Source organism: Notamacropus eugenii, chromosome 2, assembly GCF_028372415.1.
Source record: "Notamacropus eugenii isolate mMacEug1 chromosome 2, mMacEug1.pri_v2, whole genome shotgun sequence".
Classification (NCBI taxonomy): domain Eukaryota; kingdom Metazoa; phylum Chordata; class Mammalia; order Diprotodontia; family Macropodidae; genus Notamacropus; species Notamacropus eugenii.
In genome coordinates, this window is record NC_092873.1 from 205,514,484 (window position 1) to 205,525,271 (window position 10,788).

Genomic DNA, 10,788 nt, shown 5'->3' on the forward strand with positions numbered 1-10,788 from the left:
AAAGATCTCTCTGGGACCCTTTATAAATCAATGAAAAACAATCAACAATGTAGTAAGCCAAAAATGTGCGTCCTATACCAAGCTGCATTAAAAGAGGCATAGCATCCTACATGCAGGTGACAATGCCATTGTGTGGCACTGTAGTATGCCAGACCATTTCTGTAGTTTGAGGGTTTTTTTCCAAAGGAGTCAGACAGGCCAGTAAAGCTTATGTTTATAGACCTTTATTGTGCCCCATTTTAATTCACCAAAGGGAAGACTAAAACAATATCCTAGATTATGAACATGAATTCTGACTTAAGACAGTATGAAGAGACTCAGAATTTAGATTCAGATTTTTAGGTGCAGTTTTTTTTTTTTGCTAGGCTACAGAGCTATAATTAGCAAAGTTGTGTGACTGAGAGACTCAGTAGGCTTCCCCATGTCGGTGTGGTGAAGTAGAGGTGGGGCAGATAGGAGACAGCAACTCACTTGAGTTAGGCAGGGGCAGGTTTTGAGAAGATGGAGGAAGATGCTGACTAGATGCTAAACTGTTTTTTTATACGTTGTAAAGATTGCAAGTGCCATTCACACCCTCTAAATTCATCACCCTGGTGCAAAGCCCTAGTTTCCAAATCCTAGTAATGGCTCTGCTAAGTTGTCACTGCCAGATTCTAGCTATTATGAATCTGTTACCCATTGGTTTCTAGATTTTTGCACTGAAAAAAGAAAAATATTCTCACTTAAATGCTGATATAGCGGTAGAACATTAGTCTGCAAAGGCACTGTTGACCACTTATACTCAGAATCTATCTTGTGGAGTAGATTCCATAAGTTTAATGGCTTACTCTTTTTCATGTGGTTTCTTCATGTTCATGAAAATACAATTTATTATAGTTCAGTAGAAAAGAGGAAAAGAAAAAAAAAAACAACCAGTAGGGAAATACTGAGGGAAACTAAAGAGACTACATATTTGTATCTATTGAACAGGAAATAGTTAAACGCATCTGATCAAGAGCTACTAATTAGAGAGATGAGGGAATGATCTGTTATATGTATATTTTTTCTTTCAGATGATCCAACAAACAGTGAAGAAACGCGACCGGGCAATAACAATGTGGAAAAGAAGCCAGAGATGACAAAAGGAAGCTCGTAAACACTAGGAAATGCTAGATTTATGTATGCAGAAGGAGATACTAATGGCCTTATGGTTCTGCTTTTCCTAAATCCCATGATCTGGTAGTAACTATAGTGACAGCTACAGGTCTGTGCAACATATCTATGTTTGGAAAACTTTGATGTGAATTTACTTACTTAGTTTTCTGCACCAATTTCTACTGTAGGTCATTTAAAAAGCAAGTGATCTTCAATTTGCAGGGGGGAGAATATGAAGTTTTTAACATCTGTCATTAGGTATGATCCCTGAGATGTACCCAATTAAATTGACTTTGATGTTCTAAAATAATGAAAAAATTGTGCTAAAATGACTAATTTCTTTTTTATTTAATTTTTTATTGAAGCAAGAAAACAGTGAATGAGCATGGAGTGGAAAGGGAGACAGGTTATCAGGTTATTAGGACCACTGTATATGGAATCCCATCTCTGGAAACACTATCCAAACATCAACAATTTAACACCCTATACCTCTCTCTGATGGCATGGCATAATGGCTAGAGATCTCACCAGCCTGGGAGTTAGCATGACTTAGGTTCTATTCTGCCTCTGCAATGCACTGACTATGAGACCTTGGTAAAATTATTTAACCTCTCAGTACCACCAGGCAACTCTCTCAGATTATAGATGAGTTTTCCAAAAGCACTGGTTAAGGTAGTTTCCACACCAGGAGTTTCTCTATATCAATGAAACCAATGGTTAAAAGCCTGCCCTCCCTCTTTTCACCCCAAAGAGAGAGCTATATAAAAAGAATGGGAGGAAGAAAGCATAAATTTACAAGACAGAAAAATTTCCCCCAAGAATGTACCAAATTTTCTTCTTTAACTGTGAAAATGTTTTGAAAAGTTGTAAACATTTCAACAATTTGCTTATCTCTGAATTCTATTTTACATCATTTTCTGCTTAATATTATTCTGTGCACTGTTTCTAGGTTTTTTTTCATGTATCCCTTGAAAGTCAAAATTTGTAAGCAATGACTCATTTCATTGGAACATGCAAATTAAAATAATTGTAACTCCTTTGTCTAGTTCTGTATTTTCTATGTCTCTTTGATATCCCAGGGCATACACATTTGATACTCCTGGTACTCATGGGACTCATGGGACCATTTATTTCTTTCTAAGTGTTTTGCCTGGAATTAAGCTAAACTGACATTATGACAGTAGTAGGATTTTGGTTGGAGCCATTTCATTGGAATATTTAAGAATGGTAAGCAATGGAAAGTCATAACACTGAAGTTATTAATATGACTATGGGAGAAGTACTAACATGCTTTTCCATGCAATTATGCTTTCAAAAATGAAGATAGAGATTTAACTAAAATTTAATTAAAATCACTAATCATAAACATAAAGCTTGAAGTACATAATCCTAAAATGTAATTTATTATGGAAACCAACACCTAACCTTTTTCACTGTTTCACTAATAGTTGTTTTCCTTCATTGCTTGGTCTAATACTGGTTTTGATCTGACTGTTCTTTGATCCCCAGATTCAAATATGATATATAATTTTCTTTTGACTCTTAATAAAAAAATATATAATAAGTGAGAAAAGAGAAAAGCCAAGAAGTTGCCCGAGCTCTCCTCAGTTTCCCTTGAAAACAATATTAAATCATGCCTCTAAATGGAATCTGGAGCAACAGAACCTACAAAAAGATGAAGTGAAACAATTTTCCAGCTTAATGTAACTTGGAGGGATGTCATGAAAAGTCTGTCTCATTTAGGTAAAAGGGGACCACAGCCCAGTGCAGATGGTATCTGGGTAAGCCAGTGGGAGATTCTTAGCCAGAGAACAAATCAGCAATCAAGGCTCCATAGTTTTGACTCAGCAGGCCAGTGGCACAGCATGCCATCTGTGAGGTCTCCAGCCCTATTACAAAAAACAAATTGCGTGCCCCAGAACCCAGGGCACAACAGGCACAATTAAGCTGGGTCACCCCAGGGTAGTGGCCAAACTGCCAGCACCTGAGGCCATGGACTAGAAAGTTAGTGACTAGGTCCCTGGCCCCCTGCACAAGAAGCTTAGGAGAGTGCCCCCTTGTGCCTGAGGAGCAGAGCTCAACTTTAAAAGTCACAAGATAGTCTAAAAATGCAAATAACATAAAAGAGCCCTGACCATAGAAAGCTACTGTGGTGACAGGGAAGATCAAGACAGAAACTCAGAAGAGGACAACAATGTGAAAATGCTTACATGTGAAACCTTAAAGGAGAATGTGAATTGGTCTCAAATCCAAAAGGCTTTCTTGAAAGAGCTCAAAAAGGATTTTAAAAATCAAATAAGAGAGGTAGAAGAAAAATTGGGAAAATAAATGAGAGGTATACAAGAGAGAATCAACAACCTGGAAAAGGAAGGGCAAAAGCTGACTGAAGAAAACAATTCCTTAAAAAATGCAATTGACCAAATGGAAAAAAAATCCACCGAAAAAAACAATTCCTTAAAAATTAGAATTGGCCAAATGGAAAAGGAGGTACACAAGCTAACTGAAGAAAATAATTCCTTAAAAATTAGAATTGAGCAAGTGGAAGCTAATGACTCTATGGGACATCAAGAATTTTCCAACAATATCAAAAGAATGAAAAAAAAATAGAAAAAAATGTAAAATACCTCATTAAAAAAGCAACTAGTCTGAAAAATAGATTTAAGAGAGATAATATAAGAATAATTGGATTACCTGAAAACTATGATTAATAAAGGAATCTGGACAGCATATTGCAAGAAATTATCAAGGAAAACTGCCCTAATATCCTAGAATCAGAGGGTAAAATAGTCATTGAAAGAATCTACCTATCACCTTCTGAAAGAGGATCCAAAATGAAAATTCCTAGGAATATTGTAATTAAATTCCAGAATTATCAGGTCAAGGAGAAAATACTGTAAGCACCCAGAAAGAAACAATTTAATCTCAAGGAGTCACAGTCAGGATTACATAAGACATAGCAGCTTCTTCATTAAAGGATCAGAGGGCTTGGAATATGATATTCCAGAAGGCAAAGGAGCTTGTATTACAGCCAAAAATTAACTACCCAGCAAAACTGAGCATACTTTTTCAGGGGAAAATGTGGACATTCAATGAAACAGAGAACTTTCCAACTTTCCTGATGAAAAGATCAGAGTTGAACAGATAATTCAATCTTCATATACAAGATTCAAGAGAAGCATAAGAGGATAAACAGGAAAGAAAAAAAAAAACCCCATCCCTATATGGGAAGGTGATACTTGTAATCCTTGAGAACTGTATCTTTATTGGGACACTTAGAAAGGATATATATGCATATATATATATATATATATGCATATATATGCATGGTGTGGGTACAAGTTGACTTTGATGATATAAAAAAATTAAGGGATGAAAAAAGTATTGTGCTGTGAGAGGAGGAAAAGGGGAGGTAGAGCAGGGTAAATTATATCACATGAAGAGGCACAAAAGATCTATTACAGTATAGGGAAAGAATGGGGTAGGTGAGCATTGTTTGAAGCTTACTCTCATCAGTTTTGGCTCAAAGAAGAAATAGCACACACACTCAGATGCATGTAGAAATTTTATCTTACCCTATAGGGAAGTAGGAAGGGAAAGGAAATGGAGAGGGATGGATAAAAGGGAGGACAGAAATAGGAAGGGAAAGGCAAAAGAAATGGGAGGGGGCTGATGGGAGGGCAGATTGAGGGATGTGGTAGGCAGAAGCAAAACACTGGTGAGCAGAGGGGCAGGATAAAAGGAGAGAGAAAAGTATAAGTGGGGGGGGTGTAATAGGATGGAGGGAAATACATCATAATCATAACTGTGAATGTGGGTGGGATGAACTCTCCCATAAAATGGAAGTGGTTAGCAGAGTGGATTAAAACCCATAATCCTACCATATATTTTTTACAAGAAACACATTTGAAGCAGAGAAATACACACAGAGTAAAGGTGAAAGACTGCAGCAGAGTATATTATGCTTCCACTGAATTAAAAACAAAAAAGCAAGGGTAGTGGTTGTGATCTCAGACAAAGCAAAAGCAAAAATAGATCTAATTAAAAGAGCTAAGGCAGAAAGCTAAAAGTACTATAGATAATGAAGTAGTATCAATACAATACTAAATATATGTGTACTAAGTGGTATAGCATCTACATTCTTAGAGGAGAAATTAAGTAAGTTTCAGAAAAAAATAGACAGCAAAACTATAGTGGGGGGGACCTCAACTTCCCCTCTCAGAACTAGAGAAATCTAACCTTAAGAAAGAAATTAAAAGAGGTGAACAGAATGTTGGAAAAGTTAGATATGGTAGACATTTGAAGAAAATTGAATGGGGATAGAAAGGTACATACCTTTTCTCAGCAATACATAGCACCTACACAAAAACTGACCATATACTAGGGCATAAAAACCTCATAATCAAATGCAGAAGGACAGAAACACCAAATGCATCCTCCTCAGATCATGATGCAATGAAAATTATGTGTAATAAAGGACCATGGAAATATAGATTAAAAATTAATTGGAAACTAAATAATCTAATCCTAATTAATGAGTGGGTCAAACAACAAATTATACAAACAATAATTTCATCAAAGAGAATGACAATAATAAGAGCATATGAAAATTTATGGCTACAGAAAAAACAGTACTTAGGGGAAATGTTGTATCTCTAAATGTTTAAATTAATAAAAAGAGAAAGAGGAGATCAATGAATTGAGCATGCAACTAAAATGCTAGAAAAAATAACAAAATAAAAATCCCGAATTAAATACAAATTAGAAATTCTGGAAATCAAAGGAGAAATTGATAAAATTGAAAGTAAGAGAACTGTTGAACTAATAAATAAAGCTAAAAGTTGGTATTATTAAAGACAATAAAAACAAATAAACCTTTGGTTAGTTTGATTAAGAAAAAAGAAGAAAAGCAAATTGCGAGTATCAAAAATGAAAAGGAAGAATTCACCACCAGTGAAGAGGAAATTAAAGCAATAATTAGGAACTATTTTGCTTAACTGTAGGCCAATAAATCTGACAATCTTAGTGAAATGAATATTTATGAAAGTATAAATGGCCCAGATTAACAAAAGAGGAAATAAAATACTTAAATAACCTCATTTTAGAAAAAGAAATCAAACAAGTCATCAATGAACTTCTTATAAAATCTTGAGGGCCAGGTGTATTTACAAGTGAATTCTACCAAACATTTAAAGAACAATTAATTACAATACTATATAAACTATTTGGAAAAATAGGTGAAGGAGTCTTACTATATTATTTTTCAGATATAAACAGAGAAAGAAAATTATAAACCAATTTCACTAATAAACATTGATGCAAAATTTTTAAATACAATATTAGCAAAGAAATTATAGTACTTTATCATGAGGCTAATACACTATGATTAGGTGAGATTTATACCAGGAATGCAGGGCTGATTCAATATTAGGAAACATACCAGCATAACTGACCATATCAATAACAAAACTAACAGAAATTATTTGAATGTCTCAATAGATACAGGAAAAGCTTTTGACAAAATATAGCACCCTTTCCTATTATAAACACTGAGAAGCATAGTAATAAATGGAGTTTTTCTTAAAATGATAAGCAGTGTCTATCAAAAACCATCATCAAGCCTCCTATATAATGGGGATAAGCTAGAAGTTTTCCCAGTAAGATCAGGAGTGAAACAAGGATGCCCATTATCACCATTATTATCCAATATTGTAGTAGAAATATTAGCTTTAGCAATAAGATAAGCAAAAGAAATTAAAAGAATTACAGTAGGCAATGAGAAAACAAAACCATCACTCTCTGCAGATGATATAATGGTATACTTAGAGAATGCTAGAGAATCAACCAAAAAGCTTACTTGAAATAGTTAACAACCTCAGCCAACATTGCAGGATATGAAATAATCCTACATGAATCATCAGCATTTTTATATATTTCCAACAAATCCCAGCAGCAAGAGATAGAAAGAGAAATTCCATTTAAAATAGCTGTAGATAATACAAAATATTTGGTAGTCTATCTGCCAAGACAAACCCAGGAACTAAATGAACAGAATTACAAAACACTTTCCACACACAGTCAGATTTGAACAACTGCAAAAATATCAGTTGCTCATGGGTAAACTGAGCTAATATATTAAAACAATAATTCTATCTAAATTAATTTACTTATTCAATGCCATACCAATCAAACCATCAAAATTATTTTATTGAGCTATCAAAAATAAAATTCATCTGGAAGAATAAAATATCCATAATATCAGGGGGATTAATGAAAAAAATGCTAAGGAAGGTGGCCTAGCCATGCCAGATCTAAAACTATATTATAAAGTGGTAACCATCAAAACTATTTGGTAGTAGCTAAGAAACAGAGTGGTGGATTGGTGGAATAGACTAGGTATACAAGACAGTAATTAATGACTATATTACTCTACTATTTGATAAACTCAAAGACTCTAGATTCTGGGATAAGAACTCTCTATTTGACAAAAAGTGGGAAAACTGGAAAACAGTATGTCAGAAACTAAGCATAGATCAGCATCTTATATCATATGCCAAAATAAAGTCAAAATGCGTACATGATTTAGACATAAAGGATGATTCCATAAGCAAATTGGAGAGCAAGAAATAGTTTACCTGTCATATCCATGGAGAAGGGAAGAATTTATGACCAAACAAGAGGTAGAGAATATTATGAAATGCAAAATGGATATTATGAAATGCAAAATGGTTGCATTAAATTGAAAGTTTTTGCATAAACAAAGTCAATGCAACCAAGATTAAGAGGAAAGCAGAAAGAGGAAACAATTTTTTATAGCCAGTGTTTCTGAAAAATGACTCATTTCTAAAATATATAGGGAGGTGAGTCAAATTTATAAGAATACAATTCATTCCCCAACTGATAAAGTCAAAGGATATGAACAGACATTTTTCAGATGAAGAAATTAAAGCTATCTATAGTCATATGAAAAAATGTTCTAAATCTTTATTGATTAGAGAAATGCAAATTAAAACAACTCTGAGGCATCATCTTAAGCCTATAAGATTGGCTAATATGTCAGAAAAGGAAAATGATAAATGTCAGAGAAGATGTGGGAAAACTGGAACACCAATGCATTGTTGGAGTTATGAACTGATCCAATCATTCTGGAGAGCAGCTTGGAACTATGCCCAAAGGGCTGTATAAAGCTGTGCATACCTTTTGATCCAACAATACCATTGCTGGGTCTGTATCCCAAAGAGATCATAAAAAAAGAGAAAAGAACCCACATGTACAAAAATAATTATAGCAGCTCTTTTTGTGGTGGCAAAGAATTGGAAATTGATGGATGCTCATCAATTGGGGAATGGTTAAACAAGTTGTGTTATATGAATGTAATGGAATACTATTGTTCTGTAAGAAATGATGAGCAGGTAGATTTTAGAAAAACCTGAAAAGACTTACGTGAACTGATGCTGAATGAAGTGAGCAGATCTAGGAGAACACTGTACACAGTAAAAGTAACACTATGGGATGCTCAACTATGATAAACTTAGCTCTTCTCAACAATACGGTGATCCAAGACAATTCCCAAAGATTCATGATGGAAAATGCTATCCACATGCAGAGAAAGGACTGTGGAGTCTAAATGCAGATTGAAACATACTATATTCCCTTTTTCGTTTTTTTTTTCTTTCTTGTGATTTTTCCCTTTTGTTCTTTCACAGCATGACTAATGTGGAAATATATTTAATATGACTGTACCTGTATAACCTACATCAGATTGCTTGCTCTCTTGGGGAAGGAGTTGGGGAGGAAGAGAGAAAAATTTGGAAATCAAAATCTTATAAAAGTGAATATTGAAATTACACCTAATTGGAAAAAATTATAATACTATTAAGTTAAAAATAATGAAGTATAATTAATTAGAAATAAACTTGCTTTTAATAAAAAAGCCATTCCAGTTTGAATTCATGGCCATGATGTTTTCAGTCTTCAGTTTATCATCATAAGGCTTAGTTTTTTTTCTCTAGTAAAGACATATTTATTTGCCTGCTTTCAACTTTAGGAGGTAAGTTTTTGCTTTCTTATACCCTCCTTTTCCTCTCCCAACTAGTTTAAAGGAGAATCTGCCAAAACTAAAGAGAAAGGTAGCAGTTCCTCTCTAGTGACCTACTCATAATTTTTCCTACCGTTCCAGTCCCATGACTGTCCAAAGGGCACAGGTAACTCCACAGAGGTGTGATGCTATCTTTCTACATGAAGTGTGTATGTGTGTGTGTGTGTCTGTGTGTCTGTGTGTGTGTGTGTGTACTGCAGAAACTTCATTCCTGCATCTTCTCCAAGACAAATGCAAGTTTACACCAGAACATAACCTCTAAGTAGATTAAAAAAAAAGTTATAAGTAGTTTCTCCACATTTATGCCATCTGTCCATTTGTGTTATTTATACTGGAGGTATAGCCACATGCACCTAAAAGTAACTACAGGGCTTATTGGAATATTCAAACCACCAACAGAGAATCTGACAGACATGTATGCGCACAGAGAGATAAGTTAAAAGAAAATATTTTTTGGTTTATCTCATCGCTGCTCACCTAGGATTACGTTTTTGGTTACTCTGCATTAAAGGGTATACAAATAGCTACACAAAAAAAAATGCTCCCAAAAGTCTTTGTTCTGTTCCACCAATAATATAATGGCCCAACTTCTTCCTAGGCCACAGATGAGAGAGGGTGTGTGGTTTTATACTGAGGTTGACAAAGGGAGCTAAATCTCTCCATTCTAAAAGTCTTTAGATGAATCTAAACCATCAGTAGAGTGTCTTTGGTGTTATGGGCTACATATTTGATGTTCAATCAGTCACTCTAGATGCCTTCATCTTCTTTCTGCATATCCTTTATCTCTTCACTGTCATTTCCACCCACCATGCTAACTCCCACTTTTGAGTCTTTTATTCATGCCATTTAATCTTCCTTCAATATAATCTCTACTCATAGATCCAAGGCCCTGGAGACTCAGTTCAAGACTCACCTCCTCAGTGTCTTTCTTTCCCGATACCCATCTCAGAATAATGTTTCTTTAGATCTCCACTGTTTATACTATACTCTTATCACCTTGAGTTTTGTCTTGTTCCCTAGTTTGCTGTTTATCTTGTTTACCATCTAAATTATGAGATCTTCTATCTATGTCCTAAACTATATATGGTTGATAGCATAGTACTAGGCCCTTAGATTTTTGGTGAATGATTTTCTACAAAAATAACAAAATGCACTCTTTCCCATATTTTTTATGAAGGTATTAAAATTTTGATGGAAGAAATTTAGAACAAGGAAAAATCCCTGAATTTCATTAAAAAGTATGTCTTTTGTAAGTCTATTTCATTTGCACAAATAATGCAATCATTATTTCCATACTTTTTCCCAGTCAGTAAATGCACTGTGTGTCTACTGAATGCATGAGGTACTCTCTGTTAGTGGCAATGAGGTAGCATAGTGTGTAGATCACTGGACTTGGGGTCAGAAACCCTGAGTTTGAATCCTGCTTCAGACACTAGCTGTGTGACCCTGGACAAGTCAGGTAAACTATTTCAGTCTCAGCTTCTTCATCTGTAAAATGAGTACAATATAAGTAAAATAAAATAAATAAAATAAAAATAAAAAATTAAAATGAAATGAGT

At 34.5% G+C, this 10,788-nt stretch overlaps 1 protein-coding gene across 4 annotated transcripts in view; it reads left to right on the forward strand.

Annotated features, from left to right (window-relative positions):
• PKIB (cAMP-dependent protein kinase inhibitor beta) overlaps window positions 1–2,171 on the forward strand; it is a 120,895-nt gene extending 118,724 nt beyond the window's left edge. For all 4 annotated transcript variants that reach the window (XM_072643186.1, XM_072643189.1, XM_072643188.1 and 1 more), the window contains one exon: window positions 1,053–2,171. In XM_072643186.1, the coding sequence (XP_072499287.1) occupies window positions 1,053–1,135 (83 nt within the window). In that variant the 3' untranslated portion in view covers window positions 1,136–2,171. The remainder of the gene's footprint in view (window positions 1–1,052) is intronic.
• Window positions 2,172–10,788: the final 8,617 nt, after the last annotated feature.